General features: G+C 42.8%; 1 protein-coding gene across 2 annotated transcripts; it reads left to right on the top strand.

Moving 5' to 3' along the window:
* Positions 1-470: 470 nt before the first annotated feature.
* Positions 471-25,967, top strand: RIT1 (Ras like without CAAX 1). 2 transcript variants are annotated; one of them, XM_060201569.1, is made up of 6 exons: positions 471-616; positions 744-863; positions 966-1,022; positions 10,468-10,541; positions 10,761-10,952; positions 23,673-25,967. In XM_060201569.1, the coding sequence occupies exons 2-6, from the start codon at positions 758-760 to the stop codon at positions 23,901-23,903; spliced, it is 660 nt and encodes a 219-aa protein (XP_060057552.1). In that variant the 5' UTR covers positions 471-616; positions 744-757; the 3' UTR covers positions 23,904-25,967. The 2 variants fall into 2 exon arrangements, with proteins under 2 accessions (XP_060057552.1, XP_060057553.1); XM_060201570.1 differs by having other exon boundaries at positions 473-626; positions 754-863.
* The last annotated feature ends 369 nt before the right edge of the window (positions 25,968-26,336 follow it).

Here is a 26,336-nt window from a genome sequence, read left to right as displayed (position 1 = left end):
TCGCTGGGGCTTGGTGTCTGCACTGCTGCACAGAATCCACTGCTCTTGGAGGCCATTTTTCTCATTTTGTTGTCATGCTGCTGCTGTTGGATAGGACAGCGAAATTGAGAGAGGCAGGGAAGATGGGGAGAGAAAGATAAGACACCGGCAGGCCTGCTTCACGCCCCCCCTGCAGGTGGGGGCCAGGGGTTCGAACCGGGACCTTGCACTTCGCGCTTAACCTGTTGCGCCGCCCGGCCGCCCCGGTTAGTCATTCTCGCACTTGTGGCCTGCCCGCTCCCCCAGCTCCCCCAGACGCCGGCTGCTCGGAGAAGCAGAGGTGGGTTTGCGCCGTCACCGGAGCCCGCCCTCCGGGGGCGGAGCCACGTGACGTTGCGTGAGGACCTCGGCCAAGGGCGGTGCGGGCGCCATCTTCCCGGGCCGCGGGCGGGGCCTTGGCTCCACAGGTCGGCGCTGGGGCCTCGCCCGGGAAGGGGACGGACAGTGACTGCGGCGGCCCGAGACTAGGGCGCAGGCGCCGTCTGAGAGCAGGGGCGGCACCTCGGAGCCGGAGACCCCGCGGCGGCCGGTTCCCGGAACCCTGGTCCCGCGTCCCCGCGCGGGGCGCCGTCAGAAGATAGTTTGGGGTGTTTTCTGACAGGGAGAAGCCTGCGCCGTGTCTCCGGGGTTGGGATTTGGGGGCTGGGGGCCCGATCCGACGCGCGGGCTGTGCGGGGCCGCGACTGAGGGTCCCCTCGTTCCAGGTGCCGGGAGGACGATGGATGCGGGGCCGCGCCTGGCGGGGAGCGGCTGCGGCGGCCCCGCGGGGCTGTCCCGCGAGTACAAGCTGGTGATGCTGGGCGCCGGCGGGGTCGGCAAAAGCGGTAGGTGACGCGGCCGCGCCGCCTGCGGGGGCCGAGCCTGCGGGGCCGAGCTGGACGGGCGTCACGCAGTGTCGCTTTAAGTGTGTCGCTCTTGTTTTGCAGCCATGACCATGCAGTTCATCAGCCACCGGTTCCCTGAGGATCACGACCCCACCATCGGTAAGTCAGACCATCAGCCCTGCCTATCCGTGTGCCATTTCATCTTTATGTATTTACTGGGTAGAGACATCCGGAAACCGAGAGGGGAGGGGATAATAGGGAGGGAGAGACACAGAGACACCTGCAGCCCTGCTTCACCACCTGCAAAGCTTTCCCCTGCAGGTGGGGACTGAGGACTCGAACCTGGGCCCTTGCACATTGTAGCATGTGCGCTCAACCAGGTGCGCCACTACCCCGCCCCAACTTTTTTTTTTTTTTTTTTAAATCTGTGTTTTGCGCCTTTTGGAGTGACCGTGTGGTTCAGATACACTTTTTCGAGGAATCACATAGTACTTGGTAAAAAAGTGAAGCAGTCTTTCTTTCCTTCTTTTCAGATTTATTTTTAAAATTACTTAATTTATTTACTGGATAGAGGCAGTGAGAAGGGAGAGGGCAGATGGGGAGAAGGAGAGACCCTTGTGGCAGTGCTTCACCACAGCAGGTGGAAACAGTGGCTTGAACCCATGCCTTTTGCTCAGCCGGGTGTGCTGCCACCTGGCCCCCAAGAGTGAAACTTGCTTTGTTTTTTTGTTGTCATGTGCTTTGTTTTTCTTTTCTGTCCCGACTTCCTGCTGCACACAGCCATGTCCAGGCTCTGTCTTTTACTGAGCACTCACTACTGGGCCACTTTCTGTGTCATGTTTATGTTTGCTCTCCTGCCCTGCCAGATTAAGGAAAAGTTTAAAGGTCACTTTAGAAGTCTTGGGCTGGGGCCAGGCGGTGGCGCACCTGGTTAAGCGCACACATTACAGTGCGCAAAGACCCGGGTTCAAGCCCCTGGTCCCCACCTGCAGGGGGAAAGCTTTACAAATGGTGAAGCAGGGCTGCAGGTGTTTGTCTCTTTCCCTCACTTTCTCCCCCTCCTCTCTCAATATCTCCCTGTCTCTAGCCAACAATAAATAAATAAAGATATTAAAAGAAGAAGAAGAAGAAGCCTTGGGCTGTCACTTCTCTCTCTCAGGGTCTGACTAGAGCCTGACTAAAGTAGCTGTGAGTCAGCTGATTTGAACTTCCACAAAAGGAAGCTGAAAAACAAGTCAAGCCAGCGGGCTGAACTCTTATAACCCAGAGGGGCAGCACCTGGGCTTCTTCACTCTCAGGCCTTCACTGCTTCTTCCTACCTCAGCTGCATTACACACTGCTGCCTCCCCTCACATCTTTCTGGAAGGACACCCCTCTGTTTCTGCCAGAACACTGTTAAAATTGGTTTTGTTTGCCCCTGCCCCACAACTATTTTCTACATGGACTGTGATTTCTGAGCTATAGGGAAGCACATTTGATTGTCAGGGATTCAGTTTATCCAGGGCAAAAGTAAAAATGAGGGTGGCAGTAGGGGTGGGGACAGAAGGTTTTCCCCAGTTGCTAGTGCTTTAGGATGTGACACTTGGTCAGAACCCTGGCCATTATGAAGAGCTTTCATTGGGCTAGGCCTCTGCTGCTGTGTTTTCCACAAAGCCTGCTCAGTGCTCTGAGTCAACCCAGCTTTGGGGCTGGTTCTTTTATGTTAGTGGTGGCTACTCCTCTAAGTGGGGAAATGGAAGATACTCTTGTTTTCTCATGGTCTGTAGCAAACTTAGAACTTTTTTTCAGGGATTGAGAATTCTAGGAATGAAATCAGTTTCGGGCTTAGGGTAATTCACTTAGAACTCCAGAAATATCTTTTCAAGTAAAATGTATAGCTGTTTCAATAACCTGAGGTACATTTTTAACTCAGTTTATTTTGCTCCTAGTCAGCTGCCTTCTTGACAGTATTTTTTTTTGTTTGTTGTTACTCTGGATCTTGAGCATGCCTGATTATACTACTCCCAGATCAACTTTTTCATTCTTTTAAAATTCCAGTATACAGTACAAACTATTTTGTTTACTGTTTAATGTAAGACATTAATTAAACACCCAACTAAAAAATTAATTAAACACCCAATAAAGAAATTAAAAAAATTCCAGCATACAAATAGCTAGAGAAAGGAGGAAGAAAGAGAAAGATAACACCACACTGAAACTCTTCCATCTACCCCCTTGGATCTCCCACATTATGCTTGTGTCACACACTCCTTGTGTGACAAATGCATACCCTACTTGGATGAATTACCTCTTAGGACTCAAACAGTATTTTCTCATTCAATAGCAAATACTCATCTCTCTCTCTTTTTTAATATTTATTTATTCCCTTTTGTTGCTTTTGCTTTATTATTGTAGTTATATTGTCGTTGGATAAGACAGAGAGGAGGGGGAGACAGAGAGGGGGAGAGAAAGACAGACACCTGCAGACTTGCTTCGCTGCTTGTGAAGTGACTCCCCTGCAGGTGGGGAGCTGGGGCTTGAACCGGGATCCTTACGCCCGTCTTTACACTTTGCACCACATGTGCTTAACTCACTGCGCTACTGCAGGACTCCCTCTTTTTTATTTTATTTTTTTAAAACCAGAGTAGCTCAGCTCTGGTTTATGGTGGTGCAGGGCATTGAACCTGGGACTTTGGAGCCTCAGGCATGAGAGTCTCTTTGCATAACCATTGTGCTATCTACCCCTGCCCCAAATACTCATACCTCTTAAGTACTTTTTATTTGCCAAGTATTGTGATAGTCCCTCCAGGTACAGTGACTTGCAAAAATGTATCCTGTCTGCTCATTTTTTAATATTTTATTTATTATTTATTTTGGATAGAGAAAAATAAATTGAGAGGGAAGAGGGGAAAAAGAGAGGGAGAAAGAAAGACACTTGCATCACCACTTCATTGCTCTTGAAGCTTCCCCCCGCATCCCCACCACAGGTCCTTGAGCATGGGTAATGGGTACCAGGTGTGCCACCACTTGGCTGTGCTTTCCCCACCAGAAAAAAAAAAAAAAGAAAGAAAGAAAGAAACTTTATTTACTTATTAATGAGAGAGAGAGAAAGGAAGGAAAGGAGAAAGAAAAAAGGAAGAAAGAGGGAGAAGGAAAGAGGGTCTGGCGGTAGTGCAGTGGGTTAAGCACATGGACTAGCAAAAGGATCTTGGTTTGAGCCCCCGGCTCCCCACCTGCATGGGGGTCACCTCACAAGCGGTGAAAAGGTCTACAGGTGTCTGTCTTTCTCTCCACCTCTCTGTTTCCCCTCCTCTCTTGATTTCTTTCTGTCCTATCCAATAACAACAAGGGCAACAAATCTGGAAAAATTGGCCTCCAGGAGCAGTGGATTCATGGTATAGCCCCAGCAATATTACCCTAGAGGCAAGAAATGAAGGAAGGAAGGAAGGAAGGAAGAGAAAATGCACACCAGAGCAACACTCCAGCACGTGGAACACTGGGAACGGAACTCCAGACCAGACCTCATGCTTAGAAATGCCAGCACTTTATCTGTATCTTCTCCTGGGCCAGTGTCTTTCCTCATTGAGTTTACAATTCAGTGCATTTTGTTTCAAACTAGTACACATATATGTATATTGGCCAAGGAAGATAGTGCCGTGCTTTATGTAGACTTTCATACCTGAGACTCAGAGGTACAAGCTTTTCTGTTTTAAAAAACAATCAGTGGTGGGAGTCAGGTGGTAATGCAGTGGGTTAAGTGTACGTGGCACAAAGCACAAGGACTGGCGAAAGGATCCCAGTTTGAGCCCCCAGCTCCCCATCTGCAGGGGAGTCACTTCACAAGCAGTGAAGTAGGTCTGCAGGTGTCTCTCTTTCTCTCCCCGTCTGTCTTCCCCTCCTCTCTCCGTTTCTCTTTGTCCTATCCAACAGTGACGACAACAATAACTACAACAATAAAACAACAGGGCAACAAAAGGGAATATAATAAAATAATAATAATAATAATAATTAGTGGCCTGGGAGGTGGCTCAGCTTCCTAGGGTTGAACCTAAAAGCATGAGACCCCAAATTTGATCCCCATCATTGCATATGCCGGAGTGATTTTCTAGTTAGTTTCTCTTTCTCTCTTGCTCCTCTCTCTTATATACATAAGTAAATAAATCTTTAAAAATAAATAAGTAGTAGTTGGGAAGTAGTGTATATAGCATGCTCTTATGAATAAGGTCTTTATTTATTTATTTATTTTTCACAAGAGCACTGCTGAGTTCTGGCCTATGGTGATGCTACAGATTGAATCTGGGAGATTGAAGCCTCAACCATAAGAGCCTTTTGCATACATTATGCTGTTTCCCCAGCCTGAGGTCATGAACTTGATCCTCAATATCACATATGCCAGAGTGTTTATTTCTCTTTCCTATTAATAGCTAAATAGGCTTTTAAAATTTTTAAAAAAATATTTATTTATTCCTTTTTGTTGTCCTTGTTGTTTCTTTCTTTTTTAGTTATTTATTTATTAACAAGAAAGATAGGAGAAGAGAGAACCAGACATCACACTGGCACGTATGCTGCTGGGGATCAAACTCAGGACCTCATGCTTGAGAGTCCAGCTCCTTAGTCGTTGTATCACTGCTTGAGCCCCAAAATATTTATTTCAAGAGTGAGCAAGAGTTGCCAGAGCTGCGTTCTCCATCAGTGATGCCTAGTGTCAAACCTGGGACCTGAACCTAGGGTCTCAGACTTACAGTTTCCAGACTGTACCCTCTGTGCCGCCTCTGCAACCACTCTGTGCTTACTATTGCTGGTCTCACTCCACTAAACTCATACACGGATCACTAATCTTAGTGGGTCATGAACTGTAGTTTGAGAAACATTGACATAGTGGGCTTTTCATCTTTGAGGAAAAATAGATAACAAAGGTTCAAGAAAAAAATGTTAAAATGAAATATATCAGGACCTAAGCAACAATTCTTTGAATGATGGAAATACTGAGTGTTTCATTTCCTCTTCCATTTTACTTTTCCATCTTCTCAAAGGTTACTACATTAATATGTATAAAGAAGTTTGTCTTCATAATGGAAAAATATATGGCACTATGGGTTGCTTAGAAAACACTAACAGTTATAATTTTTCCCCTTACAGTATTAAGATGAGAAAGAACTATAGCTTATGGCTAAGTACAATAACTTTTATTTGTAAAACGTAGGTAATTATTACCTGCTTCAACAGCTAGGGAGGTGGCTCAATGGAAGAGCAAAGGGCTTGGCTTACATGTTTGAGGTCCCGAGTTCTGTCCCCAGCACCTTATTCCAGAGTCATGCTGTGGTTCTCTCTCCCTCTCCATCCTCTTATGTTAACTAAATAAGGGTGCTGGAAGGCAGCTTGTCCATTAGAACACATACCTGATCAGGCCCAAGGGCGAGACTTCAAGCCCCTGCCTGCCACATTGGGAAGATCAGGCAAACAAGAAGCTTCTAGAGTGGTGTGGTAGTATCTCTCCTTTTTTTTTTTTTTTTTCTTTTCTGTGTGCTTGGTCTCTCAACCGCTATCTTTAAAAAAAAAAAAATGAAATAAATGTCTTCCAGGAGCATTGGAATCCAGCAAAAATCTTGACAACAAAATAATAAAAGAGAGGGAGACCTATAAACCATGGAGATGGTTAAGAGAGCACAGGGAGTCAGGCGGTAGCGCAGCAGGTAAAGCACAAGGACCAGCAGAAGGATCCTGGTTTGAGCCCCCGGCTCCCCACCTGCAGGGGAGTTCCTTCACAAGTGGTGAAGCAGGTCTGTAGGTGTCTATCTTTCTCTCCTCCTCTCTGTCTTTCCCTCCTCTCTCCATTTCTCTCTGCCCTGTCCAATAACGACGACAACAATAATAAGTACAACAATAAAACAAGGGCAACAAAAGGGAATAAGTAAATAAATAAATATTTTTACAAAAAAAGAGATAGAGTACAAGACTTGGGAGCCCCAGCTTTGATCTCGGGCATCACAGATGCTTGGGCTGAATAGTGCTATGCTTTCTCTTTCTCATAAATATAAATTTTTAAGTTTCTTCTTCTCCTCCTTCTATCTTTTATAGGGACAGAGAAATTGAGATGGAAGGGGAGATAGTCAGTTGAAAGGGCGAGACATCTGCAGCACTGCTCCACTTCTCATGAGTCATCCCCCCAGGAGCCTTGAACCTGGTTCCTGTGCATGGTAATCTGTATATTCTATGGATATGCCACTGCCCAGCCCCTCTTTCTCCTCCTCCTCACTTTTTATTACTATGATTATTATTTTTTAAATTTTGGGCCAGGAGAGAGCTCACCTGCCATGCATAAAGGATCTGAATTTGAGCCCCAGCATCACACGGGAGCACCATTTGTGGCACCAGGACAAGCTCCATGAACAGTGGAGTGGCACTATGGTAGCTCTTCTTTCTCTCTATCTGAAAAAGAAGGAGAGAAAAGAGATGTCTTCCAGGAGCAGAATCACACATAGTAGAGCCCTGGCACAAACAAACATTTTATTTTATTTGGAGTTGCGACCTCTCACCACTCTTTGGCTGTATTTCATTCACTAAAGAGGAAGCAACACCACAGTACTAGAGCTTCCTTCAGTGCCGTGGCACCTCCTGTGTGGCGCCAGGACTCAAACCGTGGCCACTTCATGGCAAGGCACATAGCCTCCTATCCTTCCTGGTGAGCTATCTTTCCAGTCATTCCCTCCCACCCCCTGCTTTTTTTTTTTTTTTTTAAAGTTTAAAAAAATAACACCTCATTTTTTTTTTTTAATTTTCCCTTTTGTTGCCCTCCTCATTAGTTTTTTTTTTTTTTTTAAAGGATCTATTCATGCGAAAGGAGAGAGGGAAAGAACCAGACATCACTTTGGTACATGTGCTGCGAGGAATTGAACTCAGGACCTCATGCTTGAGAGTCCAGTGCTTTATCCACTACTCTACCTCCTGATCCACACTCCTCATTAGGGTTTTTTTTTTAAATTTTAACAATTTTTTTTAAATTTAATTTTATTTATTCCCTTTTGTTGCCCTTGTTGTTTTATTGTTGTAGTTATTATCGTTGTTATTGATGTCGTTGTTGGCTAGGACAGAGAGAAATGGAGAGAGGAGGGAAAGACAGAGGGGGAGAGAAAGATAGACACCTGCAGACCTGCTTCACCACCTGTGAAGTAGCTTGTATGGCAATGTCTATCTCTGGGGCTACACACTTGTGTATTTCTACTTTCGCTGCTTCTGGTAGACTTTTTTTCCCCCTTTCAATTACAGAAACAGATATATATATATATATATGTGTGTGTGTGTGTGTGTGTGTGTGTGTGTGTGTATGTATGTATGTATATGTAGAGAGAGAGATGAGATGAGATACCACAGTGAGCTTTGCCACTTATGAAACTTTCCCAGTCTATAGTGTTCCTATGTGCTAGCTATGTGCCAGGTTCTTGTAAATAGTAAAGTATTATTCAATTAGAGTTAGCTACCTCCTGGATTTTTTTTTTTTGGGGGGGGAGTGTCATCACCAGTGCCCCAGTACTCTGAGGCCACTTTTTTCAGATAGAAACAGAAACTTTATATATATATATTTTTTCTTTAAATACATTCTACTAGTGATTTAATAATGATTGACAAGATTGTGGGAAAAGAGGGGTATAATTCCACACAATTCCCACTACCAGAGTTCCATATCCCCTCCCCTCTGTTGGAAGATTCCCTATTCTTTATCCCTCTGGGAGTATGGACCAAAGATTTTTATGGGGTGCAAAAAAAAAAAAGGTGGGAGGTCTGGGCGTTGACAGGTTGACCCATACCCCCAGCCTGTTTCTGTCTTTCCTTAGTGAGGTAGAGTTCTGGAGAAGTGTGATTCCAGGACACATTGGTGAGGTCATCTGCCTAGAGAAGTCAGGTTGGCATCATGGTATTATCTGCAACTTTGTGGCTGAGGCTGCAGAACTTTCAGCTGTAGATGATGACTTCAGTTGGGTCTCTTGATGTATTTATTTGTTGTTTTGGGAGGAGAGGTGATTTGGTCCCAGTTATTCTATGGCCAAGCCTCCTGGAAGTCCTCTCTTGTTTTGTTTTACCAGCACACAGCTAGCTCTGTTTATGGTGGTTCAGGGGATTGAATCTGGAACTTTGGAGCCTCAGATATGAGAGTCTCTTTGCATAACCATTATGCTATCTACCCCCACCCTGAGACAGAAACTTTCTCCAAGGAACTGGGGGCCACGCTGTAATCTGGGTCCTGTACACTAACTACATCCATTACCTGTCCAGGACTAATACATTTTAGAGAAACATCTTTTTTTAAAAAAATCTTAATTTATTTATTGGATAGAGACAGCTAGAAATCGAGAGGCAAAGGGCTGATAGGGAGAGAGACAGACACCTGCAACACTGCTAAACCACTTGCAAAGCTTTCTGCGCTGCAGGTGAGGACCAGGGGCTCAAACTGGGTCCTTGCACATTGTAACATGTGCGCTCAACCAGATGTGCCACCACCCAGCCCTCAAGACACAATCTTTAATAGTTTTTTTTTTTCTCTCCTTCCTCTTTCCCTTCTTCCTTTCTTTTTTTAAATTTTTATTTATTCATTATTGGATAGAGACAGACACTTACAGCTCATATTCAGCACTTGTGAAGCTTTCCCCCTGCAGGTGGGGACTAGAGACTTGAACTCAGGTCCTTGCACACTATAGTGGGTACACTTAACCAGGTGCACCACTACCTGGCCCCACTTTCTTTCCCCCACTCCCCTTTCTTTTTTCTCTAGCTCAGAATTGTTGATGAGATGGTCCAAGGAAATTGCACAGTATATAAAGTATTGGATCCTCAGGCATAAGGTCCTGAGTTTAAACCCCAGCAACATATGTGTCAGAGAGATGCTCTGGTTCTCTCTCCCTCTCCTTTCTCTTTTTTTTTTTTTAAATATTTATTTTATTTATTTATTTATTCCCTTTTGTTGCCCTTGTTGTTTTATTGTTGTAGTTATTATTGTTGTTGTCGTTGATGGATAGGACAGAGAGAAATGGAGAGAGGAGGGGAAGACAGAGAGGAGGAGAGAAAGATAGACACCTGCAGACCTGCTTCACCGCCTGTGAAGCGACTCCCCTGCAGGTGGGGAGCCGGGGTTCGAACCGGGATCCTTGTGCCGGTCCTTGTGCTTTGCGCCACCTGCGCTTAACCCGCTGCGCTACAGCCCGACTCCCCCTCCTTTCTCTTAAATAAATAAATCTTTAAAAAAAAAAAGAATTATCAGTGAGCTCTTACAAATTTAAACTGAAGGATGCACTTAATGTCATTGTTCATGTAAAAAAGAGAAATCTTAATTTCTTTTGCTTATTTTTGCCCAGCGTACCATGCAGCTCTGGCTATTGATAGTGGGTACTAGAAATGGAACCTGAGACTTCTTGCATGCAAATCCATTGTGTTGCTACCATGCTATCTCCCTGGCATGAAATCTTGGTTGAAGACCCAACATAGATCAGTAGATCAGGCGTGTTGCCTGAGACAGCAGTTTCGGCACAGAAACAACTTGGGTGTAATCTCCTTTTCCATATGATGAATTTTAAAATAACGTTGCATATTCCTGCATTCTGGGTTTATAGTACACCTTTCTTCCCTCCTGTAGAAGATGCTTATAAAATCCGGATTCGTATTGATGATGAGCCTGCCAATCTGGACATCTTGGATACAGCTGGACAGGTATTAAATCCCAGAATGCTCTGAATTAAAGCCTTTCCTCTCTGGTAAAGGGGAGGGAAGGCATTTGCAGAGAAGATCTCTAGTTCATCTCTTTTCATTTTTCATGCACTCTGACTCAGGATAGCAGGTAATCGGCACATCTCTTTAAACCTGAAGTAAACAGCTGCTGTGTGTAGTTTCAGGTTTCATTAGTAACAAGCGATCCTTGTTTCCCTTCAGGCAGAGTTTACAGCCATGCGGGATCAGTACATGAGGGCAGGAGAAGGGTTCATCATCTGCTATTCTATCACTGATCGTCGAAGCTTTCATGAAGTCCGAGAATTCAAACAACTTATTTATCGAGTTCGACGTACTGATGACACACCAGTGGTTCTTGTGGGCAACAAGTCTGACCTAAAGCAGCTAAGACAGGTGAGGATAGAGTTGGAAACCCTGTGTGTCATCTTGTGGGATGTGTCATATGTATTAATTTTCCTCAAAACCTAGATTAGGAGTGAATTTGGGGTGGGGGTAGATAGCATAATGGTCATGCAAAGAGTCTCTCAAGCCTGAGGCTCCAGAGTCCCAGGTTCAGTATCCCCTGTACCAGTGAGCAGTGCTCTGGGATGGGGGGTGGGGAGAGAAAAAAAAGTGGTCTGAGAGATGGAGTAGGGAGTAGTGGATGAAGCATTGGACTCTCAAGTATGAGGTCCTGAGTTCGATCCCCGGCAGCACATGTACCATAGTGATATCTGGTTCTTTCTCTCTCTCTCCTATCTTCCTTATTAATGAGTAAATAAAATCTCTAAAAAAAAGTGGTCTGGGGAGTCGGGCTGTAGCACAGTGGGTTAAGCGCAGGTGGCGCAAAGCACAAGGACCGGCATAAGGATCCCGGTTCGAACCCTGGCTCCCTACCTGCAGGGGAGTCGCTTCACAGGCGGTGAAGCAGGTCTGCAGGTGTCTATCTTTCTCTCCTCCTCTCTGTCTTCCCCTCCTCTCTCCATTTCTCTCTGTCCTATCCAACAACGACGACAACAACAATAATAACTACAACAATAAAACAACAAGGGCAACAAAAGGGAATAAATAAATAAAATAAAATATTTTTAAAAAAAAGTGGTCTGGGGGGCCAGGTGGTGGCGCACCTGGTTGAGTGCACACGTCACAGTGCTCAAGGACCTGGGTTCGAGATCCTGGTCCCCACCTGCAGGAGGAAAGCTTCACAAGTGGTGAAGCAGTGCTGCAGGTGTCTCTCTGTCTCCCTCTTCCTCTCAACTTCTCGCTGTCTCTGTCAAATAAATAAATATTTTTTAAAAAAAGTGGTCTGGGAGGTGGCGCAGTGATAAAGCTTTGGACTCTCAAGCTTGAGGTCCTGAGTTCGATCCCCGGTAGCACATGTACCAGAGTGATGTCTGTTTTTTTTTTTTTTTTTTTCTCTCCTGTCTTTCTCATAAATAAATAAAATCTTTTAAAAAAAATTAAAAAGGAAGTTGGGTGGTAGCACAGTGGGTTAAGTGCATGATGTGGCTCAAAGTGCAAGGACCAGTGTAAGGATCCTGGTTCGAGCTCCGTGCTCCCCACCTGCAGAGGAGTTGCTTCACAAGCCGTGAAGCAGGTCTGCAGGTGTCTGTCTTTCTTCCCCCTCTTTGTCTTCCCCTCCTCTCTCCATTTCTCTCCTATCCAACAAGTACATCAGTGACAACAACAGTAATAAATATAACAATAAAACAACAAGGGCAACAAAAGGGAATAAATAAATAAATATTAAATAAAAATAAAAATAATTTAAAAAATCTTTTGAAAAAAGAAAAGAAAAAAATTAATTTGCAAAGCAAAATCTATGGAATAATAGTTTTCAGAGATTTTAGTTAGTTGTTTGTTTATTTAGTGAGAGTAATAAGAGGAGAAAGAGAACCAGACATCACTCTGGAATATGTGCTACCAGGGATTATACTCAGGACTTTGTGCTTGAGAACCCAACACATTATTCACTGTGCCACCTCCCAGACCACTGGAATATTAATTTTTAAAAGTATCTTATTTATTTAATGAGAGAGGTAGATAACACACACATTTGGAGACCAGAGCACTGCTCAGCTCTAGCTGATGGTGGTGCTGGGGATTGAACCTGCAACCTCGGAGCCTCAGGCAGGAAAGGCTTTTGTAGAACCATGATGCTATCTCCCCAGCCCTGGATTTTTTTTTTTTTTTTTTTTTTTTGCCTCCAAGACTATTTCTGCGGCTTGGTTCCTACACTACAAATCCACTGCTCTTGGAGGCCATTTTTTCCGTTGTTATTGTTGTCGTTATTGCTGCTGTTGCTGCCATTGGATAAGACAGAGAAATTGAGAGGAGACGACAGACGGGGAGAGAAAGATACCTGCAGATCTACTTCACCACTTGTGAAGAAACCCCCCAGAACCAGGATCCTTGCACCTGTTCTTGTCCTTTGCATTTAATGTGCTATGTGCATTTAATCTGGTGTGCTGCCGCCTGGCCCCCTATAATATTATTTTTTAAAAGACCTATTTATAATTATTAATGAGAGAGAAAGAGAGACAGAATCATGCAATGCCAGGATTGAATTTGGGGCATCATACTTTTGAGTCCAGCACTTTATTCACTGTACCAGCTCCCAGGTCGACATGAACAATAATTAGATGGCAAAAGGAATATATGGTAGTTCTCTGCTTTCTTCCTCCCCCCCCCCATTGTTTTTGCCTCCAGGATTAATGCTGGGGCTCTGTGCCTGCACTATGAATCTAGTGCTCCTGGAGGCCATTTCCCCCATTTTTGTTGCCCTTGTTGCTGCTGTTGTTGAATAGGACAGAGAGAAATCAAGAGAGGAGGAGAGAAAGATAGACACCTGTAGAGCTGCTTCACTACTTGTGAAGCGACCCCCCTGCAGATGGGGAGCCGGGGATTGAACCGGGATCCTTATGCCGGTCCTTGTGCTTCTCGCCATGTGCACTTAACCCGCTGCGCTACCGTTTTCCTCTCTACCCTTCCTCTCTCTCTTCTGAAGCCCTTTATCTTTTTTTTTCCCCCTTTTTTGCCCTTGTCTTTTTGTTGTTGTTGTAATTATTGTTATTGATGTCGTCGTTGGATAGGACAGAGAGAAATGGAGAGAGGAGGGGAAGACGGGGAGAGAAAGACAGACACCTGCAGACCTGCTTCACTGACTATGAAGCCACTTTCCTGCAGGTGGGGAGCCGGGGGCTCAAAACAGGATCCTTATGCTGGTCCTTGCGCTTCGCACCACGTGCGCTTAACCAACTCCCCATCTTTTTAATTAAGTTTTTATTTATTTATTTATTTTCCTTTTTGTTGCCCTTGTTGTTTAACATTGTTGTGGTTATTAATGTCGTTGTTGTTGGATAGGACAGAGAGAAATGGAGAGAGGAGGGGAAGACAGAGAGGAGGAGAGAAAGACAGACACCTGCAGACCTGCTTCACCGCTTGTGAAGCGACTCCCTTGCAGGTGGGGAGCCGGGGGCTCGAACTGGGATCCTTACGCAGGTCCTGGCGATTTGCGCCATGTGCGCTTTACCCGCTGCACCACCGCCCGACTCCCCCCATCTTTTTTTTTTTTAATAATATTTATTTATTCCCTTTTGTTGCCCTTGTTTTATTGTTGTAGTTATTGATGCCATTGTTGTTGGATAGGACAGAGAAATAGAGAGAGGAGGGAAAGACAGAGAGGGGGAGAAAAAGATAGATACGTGCAGACCTGCTTCACCGCCCGTGAAGCAACTCCCCTGCAGGTGGGGAGCCAGGAGCTCGAACTGGGATCCTTACATTGGTCCTTACACTTTGTGCCACCTGCACTTAACCTCCTGTACTACTGCCTGGCTCCCAACCCTTTATCTTTTAAGAGATAAAGAAAAATAAATATCCAGTAGAGGATTGTAGAATGTTTATCTCCAAAACATTTGAAAGAAACCCTTTCATGTTGCAACAGGAGCAACTTATCTATACCTCGATGTATTTCCACAAGGACCGGCGTCAGGATCCCAGTTCGAGCCCCCGGCTCCCCACCTGCAGGGGGGTTGCTTCACAAGCTGGTGAAGCAGGTCTGCAGGTGTCTCTCTTTCTCTCCCCTTCTCTGTCTTCCCCTACTCTCTCCATTTCTCTCTGTCCTATCCAACAACAATGACATCAGTACCAACAATAACTACAACAATAATAAAAAAACAAGGGTAACAAAAGGGAATAAATAAATTTTTAAAAAAAAAGATGTATTTCCTGAGTGTGAAAGTTATAAACCCTGAAAGAAGAGAATAAATGATACCCTTCAAGTTAGCATGAGATTCCAGGTTTGATCCTCAGCACTGTGTTCCTTTTTTCTCCTCTCTTCTGTTCTCTTTCTTTTTTTCTCTTCTTCCTTCTTTTCCTTTATTGGGGCAATTAATAGTTTACTGTCAATGATAAAATGCAGTAGTTGGTCCATGTGTAACATTTCTCAGTTTTCCACATAACTCTCTAACTGCCACCTCCTCCTCCACCATGTTCCAGGATCTGAACTCTACCCTTGACCCAGAGTGCTTTACTTTGGTATAATATGCCATCCCTCCCTCCCTGTCTCTCTCCCCCCTACTCATTAACAAATGAATATTTAAACAAAATAAAAATTTACTGTTGAATTTTAGAAGTGAAGATACAGTTTATATATATATATATATTTAGTGAGAGAGATAGGAGGAGAGAGAAAGAGAACCAGACATCGCTCTGATACATGTGCTGCCAGGGATTATACTCAGAACCTCATGCATGATTATACTCAGAACCTCAACACTTTATTCACGGTACCACCTCCCAAGCCACTGAAATACTACTTTTTTAAAAAGATTTTATTTATTTATTAATGAGAAAGATAGGAGGAGAAAGAAAGAACCAGACATCACTCTGGTGCATGTGCTGCCGGGGATTGAACTCGGGACCTCATGCTTGATGGCAATTTTATATTTATTTATTTATTTTCCCTTTTGTTCCCCTTCCCCCCCCCCTTTATTGTTGTTGTAGTTATTGATGTTGTCATTGTTAGGACTGAGAGAAATGGAGAGAGGAAGGGAAGACAGAGAGGAGGAGAGAAAGATAGACACCTGCAGACCTGCTTCACCGCCTGTGAAGTGACTCCCCTGCAGGTGGGGAGCCGGGGGCTCGAACCGGGATCCTTACACCAGTCCTTGCACTTTTCGCCATGAATGCTTAACCCACTGTGCTACTGCCCGACTCCCAAATACTAATTTTTTTAAAGATCTGTTTATATTAATGAGAGAAAGAGAATCATGCAAGATTCTTCAGTCACAATTATTAGTGGATGCATTATTATTATTATTATTATTATATATTATATTATATATTTTATTATTATTATTATTATTATTATTATTAGTTCAGGCATTTTGAAAGGAGTTAAATTTATTTTCTTTACTTATTTTTCATCTTTATTTTTTCTGATAGAACTGAGAGAAATGATGGAGGCGTGGAATAGAAAGAGAGAAATCTGCAGCATTGCTTCACCACTTATGAAGCTTCCCCCTGCAAGTAGGGGCTGGGAGTTTGAACCTGGATCCTTGTGCATGGTACTACATACACTTAACTAAGTGTGCCACCCCCCAGCCCCTGAAAGTAGTTAAATTTATAATGCTTCAAAAAATTTTTAAAGATTTTTTTCTTTTTTCACTAATATTTTATTCATTTATAATTGGATAGAGACAAATTGAGAGGAGAGGAAGAGATAGAAAAAGATATAGACAGGGAGTCGGGTGGTAGCACAGCGGGTTAAGCACAGTTGGCAAAAAGCTCAGGGACTGGCATAAGGATCCTGGTCCAAACCCCCCAGCTCCCCACCAGCAGGGGAGTCGCTTCACAGCCGGTGAAGCAGGTCTGCAGGTGTCTGTCTTTCTCTTCCTCCTCTCTGTCTCCCCCTCCTCTCCATTTCTCTCTGTCCTATCCAACAATGACGACATCAATAACAACAATAATAACTACAATAATGAAACATCAAGGGCAACAAAAGGGAATAAATAAATAAAATAAATATTTAAAAAACATTTTTAAAAAAAGAAAAAGATATAGACACACCGGGGAGTTGGGCCTTAGTGCAGCAGGTTAAGCACACATGGCGCAAAGCACAAGGGTCCCGTTTCGAACCCCTGGCTCCCCACCTGCAGGGGGCTCGCTTTACAAGTGGTGAAGCAGGTCTGTGGGTGTCTATCTTTCTCTCCTCCTCTCTGTCTTCCCCTCCTCTATCTAGTTCTCTCTGTCCTATCTGGCAGGAATGACATTAATAACAACAATAATAATAACCAAAACAATGATAACAAGGGCAACAGAAAGGGAAATAAATAAATAAAATATTTAAAAAAAAAAAAGATACAGAGAGAAACCTGTAGCTCCGCTTCACCATGTGAAACTTTCTGCCTACAGGTGAGGACCAGGGGCTTGAGCCCTAGTCCTTGCGCACTGTAATGTGTGCACTGAACCAGGTGCGCTACAGCCTAGCCCCCCAAAAGATTATAATACTTCTCAGTTAATACCTGTTCAAAAATCACTTCAGATATTTACATTAGTAATGTTCATTGCCAGTCTATTATAGCAAAAAACTAGAAGAAAAAAAAAACTTAAAGGTCCAAAAGTAAGAAAAATGACATTTCATAGTTGGGTATACCAGTTGCTTAGCTTTTTTTTTTTTTAATTTCTTTATTGGGGAATTAATGTTTTACATTCAACAGTAAATACAATAGTTTGTACATGAATAACATTCCCCAGTTTCCCATTTAACAATACAACCCCCATTATGTCATTTATCATCCTTCATGGACCTGTATTCTCCCCACCCACCCACCCCAGAGTCTTTTACTTTGGTGCAAATATGCCAATTCCATTTCAGGTTCTACTTGTGTTTTCTTTTCTGTTCTTGTTTTTCAACTTCTGCCTGAGAGTGAGATCATCCCATATTCATCCTTCTGTTTCTGACTTATTTCACTCAACATGATTTTTTCAAGGTCCATCCAAGAGCGGCTGAAAACGGTGAAGTCACCATTTTTTACAGCTGAGTAGTATTCCATTGTGTATATAAACCACAACTTGCTCAGCCATTCATCTGTTGTTGGACACCTGGGTTGCTTCCAGGATTTTGCTATTACAAATTGTGCTGCCAAGAACATATGTGTACACAGATCTTTTTGGATGGATGTGTTGGGTTCCTTAGGATCTATCCCCAGGAGAGGAATTGCAGGGTCATAGGGTAGGTCCATTTCTAGCCTTCTGAGAGTTCTCCAGACTGTTCTCCACAGAGGTTGGACCAATTGACATTCCCACCAGCAGTGGAGGAGGGTTCCATTGACCCCACACCCTCTCCAACACTTGCTGCTGTTACCTTTTCTGATGTATGACATTCTCACAGGAGTGAAGTGATATCTCATTGTTGTCTTGATTTGCATTTCTCTGACAATCAGACACTTGGAGCATTTTTTCATGTGTTTCTCAGCCTTTTGATCTCTTCTGTGGTGAATATTCTGTCCATGTCCTCCCCCCATTTTTGGATGGGGTTATTTGTTGTCTTGTTGTTGAGTCTGGCAAGCTCTTTATATATGTTGGTTATTAAACTCTTATCTGATGTATGGCATGTAAAGATCTTCTCCCATTCTGTGAGGGGTCTCTTGATTTGGGTAGTGGTTTCTTTTGCTGTGCAAAAGCTTTTTAATTTGGTGTAGTCCCATAGGTTTATATTTGCCTTAGTCTTCTTTGTAATTGGATTTGTTTCATTGAAAATGTCTTTAAAATTTATGCGGAAAAAAGTTCTGCCAATATTTTCCTCTAAGTATCTGATAGTTTCTGGTCTAACATCCAAGTCCTTGATCCACTTGGAATTTACTTTTGTATTTGGTGAAATACAGTGATTCAGTTTCATTCTTCTGCATGTTTCAACCCATTGTTTCCAACACCATTTGTTGAAGAGACTCTGCTTTCCCCATGTAATAGTCTGGGCCCCTTTGTCAAAGATTAGATGTCCATAGGTGTGGGGCCTCATTTCTGGGCTCTCAATTCTATTCCACTGGTCAGTGTGTCTGTTCATGTTCCAGTACCAAGAAGTTTTGATGACAATGGCCCTATAATACAGTTTGAGATCTGGCAGTGTGATGCCTCCGGTTCTGTTCTTTTTTCTCAAGATTGTTTTGGCAATTCTAGGTCTTTTCTGGTTCCAGATAAACATTTGTAGCATTTGTTCTATTCTCCTAAAAAATGTGCTTGGGATCTTGATGGGGATAGCATTAAATTTGTAGATGGCTCTGGGTAATATATTCATTTTGATGATGTTAATTCTTCCAACCCATGAACATGGAATATCTTTCCACTTCTTTGTGTCTTTTTCAATTTCTTTGAGTAGTGACTCATAATTTTCAGTATATAAGTCTTTCACTTCTTTGGTTAGGTTTACTCCTAGATATTTTATTGTTTTTGTTGCTATAGAAAAAAGGAACTGATTTCTGGATTTCAATTTCTTCTAACTTAGTGTTTGCATAGAGGAATGCCACTGACTTTTGAATGTTAATTTTATAGCCTGACACCTTACTGTATTGCCTGATGATTTCCAAAAGCTTCTTGCTGGATTCCTTAGGTTTTTCCATGTATACTATCATGTCATCTGCAAATAAGGAGAGTTTGACTTCTTCTCTTCCAATCTGTATGCCTTTAATTCCTTGCTCCTGCCTGATTGCTATGGCAAGAACTTCCAACACTATGTTGAATAGTAATGGTGATAGTGGGCAGCCCTGTCTAGTACCTGATCTGAGGGGAAATGCTTCCAGTTTTTCACCATTGAGTATGATGTTGGCTGTAGGTTTGCTATATATAGACTCCACTATCTTCAGGAATTTTCCATCTCTTCCCATTTTTTGTAGTGTTTTGATCATAAAGGGATGTTGTATTTTGTCAAAGGCTTTCTCTGCATCTATTGATATGACCATGTGGTTTTTGGTCTTGCTTTTGTTGATGTGGTGGATCACATTGATTGATTTACGTATATTAAACCAACCTTGCATGCCTGGGATAAACCCCAGTTGGTCATGATGGACAATCTTTTTGATATACTGCTGTATCCGGTTGGCTAGAATTTTGTTCAATATTTTCGCATCTATGTTCATCAGAGATATTGGTCTGTAGTTTTCTTTTTTGGTTGTGTCCCTGTCTGCTTTTGGTATCAGAGTGATGTTGGCTTCATAGAAGCTGGCAGGGAGTATTCCAGTGTCTTCAATCTTCTCGAAGACTTTAAAAAGTAGAGGTATTAGTTCTTCTTTGAAAGTTTTGTAGAATTCATTTGTAAAACCATCTGGTCCAGGACTTTTATTTTTGGGGAGATTTTTGATAACTGTTTCAATTTCATTAGTTGTGATGGGCCTGTTCATGTTATCCACTTCCTCTTTATTTAGTTTCGGAAGTTGGTAGGTATATAGATAATCATTCATTTCTTCCAGGTTCTCTAGCTTGGTGGCATATAGTTGTTCATAGAAGCCTCGCATGATATGTTGAATTTCTGCAGTGTCTGTTGTGATTTCTCCTCTTTCATTTACTATCCGATTTATTTGGGTCTTCTCCCTTTTTTGTTTTGTGAGTCTGGCTAAAGGTTTGTCGATTTTGTTTACTCTTTCGAAGAACCAACATTTACTTTCGTTGATCTTTTGTATGGTTTTCCTATTCTCAAAGTTATTTATTTCTGCCCTACCTTTAGTGATTTCTGTCCTTCTCGTTGCTTTAGGGTTCCTTTGTTGTTCTTCTTCTAGGTCTTTAAGATGTGCAATCAGGCTGTTTATTTGTGCCTTTTCTTGTTTCCTAATGTGTGCTTGTATAGCTATGAACTTCCCTCTTAGGACTGCTTTAGCTGTGTCCCAAATATTTTGATAGCTTGTGTCTTCATTTTCATTGAACTCTCGAAACATTTTGATTTCTTCCTTGATTTCCTCTTTGACCCAGAAGTTGTTAAGAAGTGTACTGTTGAGCTTCCACATTTTGGCACTGTTACTAATCTTTTGTTGATTGTTAAGTGTTAGTTTAATTCCACTGTGGTCTGAGAAGATGCTTGGGATGATTTCAGTGCTCTTGAATTGGCTGATGCTGTCTTTGTGGCCTAACATATGGTCTATCCTTGAGAATGATCCATGTGGATTTGAGTAAAATGTGTATTCCAGTTTCTTGGGATGAATGACTCTGAAAATGTCCAATAGTTCTAGTTTATCTATCTCTTCATTTAGCTCCCTTATGTCTTTACTGATTTTCTTCCTGGATGATCTGTCAAGTTGAGATAGTGGGGTGTTGAAGTCCCCTACTATGATTGTGTTACTGTTAATATATTGCTGTAGCTCTTTCAATAGAAGTTTGATGTATTTAGATGGCTTCTCATTGGGTGCATAGATATTAATAATTGTTAAGTCCTCTTGATTGACTGATCCTCTGAGCATTAAGTAGTGTCCATTCCTATCTTTTTAAATCTTATCTATTTTAAAGTCTGTCATGTCAGATATGAGAATAGCTGTTTCTGCCCTTTTTTGTGGGCCATTGGCTTGTATGATAGTTTTCCATCTTTTCACTTTAAGTCTGTGTTTGTCTTGTTGAGTTAGGTGAGTTTCCTGTAGACAGCATATTGTTGGGTTGTGTTTTCTGATCCATCTTCCTACTCTGTGTCTTTTAATAGGTGAATTCAGGCCATTGACATTTATTGATATCAAAGATTGAAGATATTTTAACGCCATTCTTGTAGAGTTTTAGAGTGTTTTGATATATGTCCTATTTGTGGTGGTCTGGTTGTTTATAGGTGACCTTTCAGAACTTCTTTCAGGGCAGGCTTGGTGATGGTTGCTTCCTTCAACTGTTGCTTGTCTGAGAAGGTTTTGATGCTTCCATCTAATCTGAATGACAATCTAGCAGGATATAGTATTCTTGGCTGAAAGCCTTTCTCATTGAGCACTTGATAGATATCTTGCCATTCTCTTCTGGCCTGTAGTGTTTGTATGGAGAAGTCTGCTGCTAATCTTATGGGTTTTCCTCTGTAGGTGACTCTTTGTTTTTCTCTTGCAGCCTTGAGGATCCTTTCTTTATCCTTATTCCTTTCCATTCTAAGTATGACATGTCTTGGTGTCTTTAGGTCTGGGTTAATTCTGTTTGGGACCCTCTGGGCTTCTTAAGTCTTTGATGTTGTCGAGACTGGAGAAATTTTCAGCTATTATGGCCTGGAGAATGCTTTCTTCCTCTCCTTCTCTTTCTTCCTCTGGTAAGCCAATAATGTGTATATTGTTTCTTTTGAAGTCATCCCATAGGACTCTGTTGTTGTTTTCAGCATCTCTTAATCTCTTTTTGAGATCTCTTACTTCTTTTTTAGTTGTCTCTAATTCATCCTCAATCTTGCTAATTCTGTCTTCAGCCTCTTTGATTCTATTCTCTCTGCCCTCTACTGCTTTCTGGAGTTCATCTATTTTGTTGCCCTGCTCTGATACTGTTTTAGCTTGTTCAGCTAGTTGCCTTCTTAGCTCAGCGATTTCAGCTTTCAGCTCTCTAATAACCATGAGATAATTAGAATTTTCTTCCATATTCTCATTTGTTGTTCCTGCATTTCTGATTACAATTTTTTCAAATTCTTTACTCACTCCTGTGATTATTTCCTTAGCTAATGTTTGGATGTTGAACTCATTGTTTTGTGCTTCACCCTCTGGAGGACTTTTAGCTGGACTCTTGTCCTGGTTCGTTTCTCCAATATTTCTTCTTGTTGGTTTAACCATTTTATATATTATGTTATGAGTTTCCTCTCTCAGTACTTTTCAAATTACTGACCACTATTGCTTGGATTGACTTGTGTCTAAGTAAGTTAAAGGGTTCACAGTGGTGGAAGTTAACAGTTGTTTCAATAGTATTTTAATCCCTGAGTTGGAGCTCAGTGGTTTAAAAGCCTCTTTTTTTTTTCCTTCCCTGTAGGCTATGGGAGCCTGAGGGCTTTTAAACTATAAGTAGGCTGAGTTTCCTGATTAGATCTCTGTCCCCTGGTGTCCCTCCCTGCCGCTGCTCCAGATTCTGAGGGCAGTAGCAATGGAGACTCAGAGTTGTACTTGGCGAGTCTCTGGGGAATCCTCTCCTCCCTTCAGCTTTCCCCTTGTTGGTGGAACAGACTGGAGTTGCTGTCTCAACTGATAAACTGCCGGACTGTTACCAGCCACTTAATCCCTCCCTAGGCTCCTCTCTGTCACCAGCCACACGTGTTTGCACTCACCGGTGATTTGGTGGCTTCCTGTAGTCGTTCTAGTCCTGTCTTGTTTCAGTCCCAGGTGGTCTCCTTTGGTATTCCTAGTTGATCCGGGAGAGGAGAGGAGAGAAGGAGATCTGCTGCTGCTCGTAGCCCTGCCTCTGGAAGTTGATTAGCTTTTTATATTGTTGTTTAAGTAATATACTCCATGTGTATACTTCCTTAAAATACAAAGAAGTAAGATTGGATAGTTTTTTTGTCTATAACTATTCTTTGTTCTGGCTTATGGTGGTGCAAGAGATTGAACCTGGGACCTGGGAGTTTCAGGCATGAGAGTCTTTTTGCATAACCATTATGCTATTTCCCCTGCCTTATATCGTATTATTTATTAATGAGAAAGTGAAGAGTGGGGAGAGAACGAGAGTATCTCTATAGCTTATGTGATGCTGGGGCTTGAACCCAGGACCTCATGTTTGAGAATCCTACACAACCACCTGGCCCACATTTTCTTCCTCTCTCTGTCTCATATGAAACTCTCTTAATACTTAATAAACAAAATAATAAATATGAAATAATATATATGAGAAAAACCCCTGCTCTCAGCTTAAACATCTGCAACAGTGGGAAGCTTTCTTTCTACTTGAGCCTTTGCTTTTTGTGAGCAGCTATAATTGTTTTCTACTGTAATTACTAAGTCTTCTCTTAGGGGTTGGGTGGTGGCGCACCTGGTTGAGCACATATGTTACAGTGCACAAGGACCCGGGTTCAAGCCTCCAGCCTTCCACCTGCAGGGGGAAAGCTTCACAACTTCTGTCTCTGTCTCTCCCTCCACGCCCTTTCCTCTTGATCTCTGGCTATCTCTATCCAAATAAATAAAGATAATTTAATCTGAGTCTTCTCACATTCACATCTTATAGGTCACCAAGGAGGAAGGACTCGCTCTGGCCCGAGAATTCAGCTGCCCTTTCTTTGAGACCTCTGCCGCCTACCGCTACTACATTGATGATGTGTTCCACGCCCTTGTGCGGGAGATACGTAGGAAAGAGAAGGAGGCATTGCTGGCCATGGAGAAAAAATCAAAACCTAAGAACAGTGTGTGGAAGAGACTGAAATCACCATTCCGGAAGAAGAAGGACTCTGTGACTTGAAGGGACGCTGTACAGCATGTGCCCTTGAACTGCAGTGCTCAGCCAGAGCAGTCCAGTAACCTGCCCTATTGAGCATGGGATGCATCCTTCCTCTCGTTAATGACTGTTATTTTCAAAGTAACTGATGAAGGGGACTTGCCTGCTAGGACTTTTCAATGACATTGTATTTAAAATATTGTCTCTTAGCAAATGCTGATTTATTAACCTGGTGAAGCACTGCCAACTTTTCCATTATCATATTAGAATCTGATCTACCAATGTTCTGGTTCTGTTGCTGATATTAACCAATGAGTGTATATTGCTTATATCCAGAGGAGATGTGTACTCCACTTGTGACTCAGTTCAGAGGAAGTGTTTTTGCATTGCCCTTGTCCACAGTGTCTTTCCACTTCAACTTCCTAGGACTGTCCCTGAGCAGGACCTTAGTCTCTGTTGTTCACGTTGTGCTTCCTGAAAGACAGTACGGAATCCACACAGGGAGATTAGTGCTAAGACTTCAGCAAAGAGCTGTGAAACTGAGTAAACTTCTTTTTTTTACCTCCAGGGTTATTGCTGGGGCTTGGTACCTGTACTGTGAATCCTGGAGACCTTTTTTTTTTATTGGATAGGACAGAGAGAAAATGAAAGAGAGGACAGAAAAAGGTAAACACCTGTAGACCAACTTCACTGATTGTGAAGCTACCCCCCCCCATAGGTGGGGAACCAGGGGCTTGAACCAGGATCCTTGAAGGGGTCCTTGTGCTTCACACTATGTGCACTTAACCTGGTGCACCACTGCCTGGCCCCCTGAGTAAACTGCTCCTATAGATCACGCACTGATGAAATTTGGGGAAATCAGGCCTTATGTTTGCAGGAACTTACTAGAAAAAGATAGGATCAAAAATAAAAAAAGAAAGAAAAAGGGTCAGAGCAGTGTTCTCAATGTCATTGTGGCTTTTTAAAGAATGATACACTGACCCAAAAGCACTGGGAGGTGTGAAAACTGTAATGACTGCTTCTCCAAGGTGATTTTACTCTTCATGTTGGGGCTTTGCCATCCTTTCTCTTCAGAGAACAGCGCCTTGGGAATCACTGCTGGGTTGCTGAGCTCAGGTGTGATCTCAGCCCTTGGCAGAGACCACCATTGCCTTCTGCAGTTCATTTTCTCTCTGAAGATACATAAATTTGCCATACATTTACATTAATTGTTGCCAGGTGCTTTCCCTTGACTTCCCTGTGCTCTTTAGAAGAGCTCAGTCTAGCACTTAAAAAAAAAAAAAATTAGACCCCTTCTGAAACTGTATTTTCAATATGAAAGAGCTACTAGCAGCTTGAATAGAATTTTTTTTCCCTACCAGACTTATAACTAGGGGGTTGGTGCTTATAGGAAGATTGCAGCACTCCAGCTGGTCATATCTTTTATTTTTTTTTTGTTGTTGTTCTTTTAAAATTTTTTAATTATATTAATGAAAAAGATGTGGAGAGAGAGAGAGAGAATAAACCAGACATCACTCTGGTACATGTGCTGCTGGGGATTGAACTCAGGACCTCATGCTTGAGAGTCCAGTGCTTTATCCATTGTGCTATCTCCCAGACCACTATCTCTCTTTTATGTAGAGACAGACATAGGGAGAGAGAAAGAGACACCTGGAGCAATGCTTGTGAAGCTTGCACCCTGCAGGTGGTGACCAGAGGCTTGAATCCAGAGCCTTATTCATGGTAACGTGCACTCAAGTAGGTGTGCCACTGCCCGGTCCCACTTGAGTAGAATTTGGTAAGCACCTCGTTGACACCGACAGTAGTCTCAGTGTATTGAGAAAGCCTGAGCGGTTTCTAGGAGCCAATATTGAAGCTCTCAGATTCCCGTGTGCTGAGCTTCTGGGTATTGCCTTACATTGAGCTTCCCTCAGTTTGTGCCTGAGAGATGCCACCTTGATGCCAGTGCAGCTCTAAATGTAGGTGGTGATTCTGTTTTAGAGCCAAGATTATTTTGCTACCTGAACTTGTTCCATGTGGAAATTAAATGTAAAACTTATGCTAAAAATAATGTAGCATATATTGAACATTAAATGCCACTGAACTAGTCTCTGTGTCCCCTTTCAAGTCCAAGAACATGGCTTAGCCCCTCTTAAAAGTACACATCTCGCCTTTTTTTTTTCTTTTTCTCCCTTTTTTTTTTTTGTCATGGGGACAGTTGAATTTGGGGTATTTTTCTACAAAAAACAGCCTTCTCTCCCCCAGTAAGGACTGCCTATAACCCTAAACCCATCAGAGGCACTTCCAGTTTGGAGAGAACCTTACCAAGACAGCTGATGGTATGGCCTGATGGCCAGAATGGAAAGTGAGCATAAGAATAAATACCTCCCCAAATTCAGTCTGAGCCCCAGCAGGAGAGGGGAGTAGAGATGCCAAGGTTCAGAAATGCTAGTTGACTCCCCGCCCCACCCTGCCTTT

The sequence above is a fragment of the Erinaceus europaeus genome, chromosome 11 (genome assembly GCF_950295315.1).
Source record: "Erinaceus europaeus chromosome 11, mEriEur2.1, whole genome shotgun sequence".
NCBI classification, from domain to species: Eukaryota; Metazoa; Chordata; class Mammalia; order Eulipotyphla; family Erinaceidae; genus Erinaceus; species Erinaceus europaeus.
Note: the sequence above shows the minus strand (reverse complement) of the source record. Positions and strands in the feature narration are given on the sequence as shown.

Coding starts and splice junctions, on each gene's coding strand:
- RIT1 (XM_060201569.1), top strand. CDS start 758: ATGGATGCGGGGCCGCGCCTGGCGGGGAGCGGCTGCGGCGGCCCCGCG. Junction 1,023..10,467: donor GGATCACGACCCCACCATCG/GTAAGTCAGACC, acceptor TCCCTCCTGTAG/AAGATGCTTATAAAATCCGG. Junction 10,953..23,672: donor ACCTAAAGCAGCTAAGACAG/GTGAGGATAGAG, acceptor CACATCTTATAG/GTCACCAAGGAGGAAGGACT.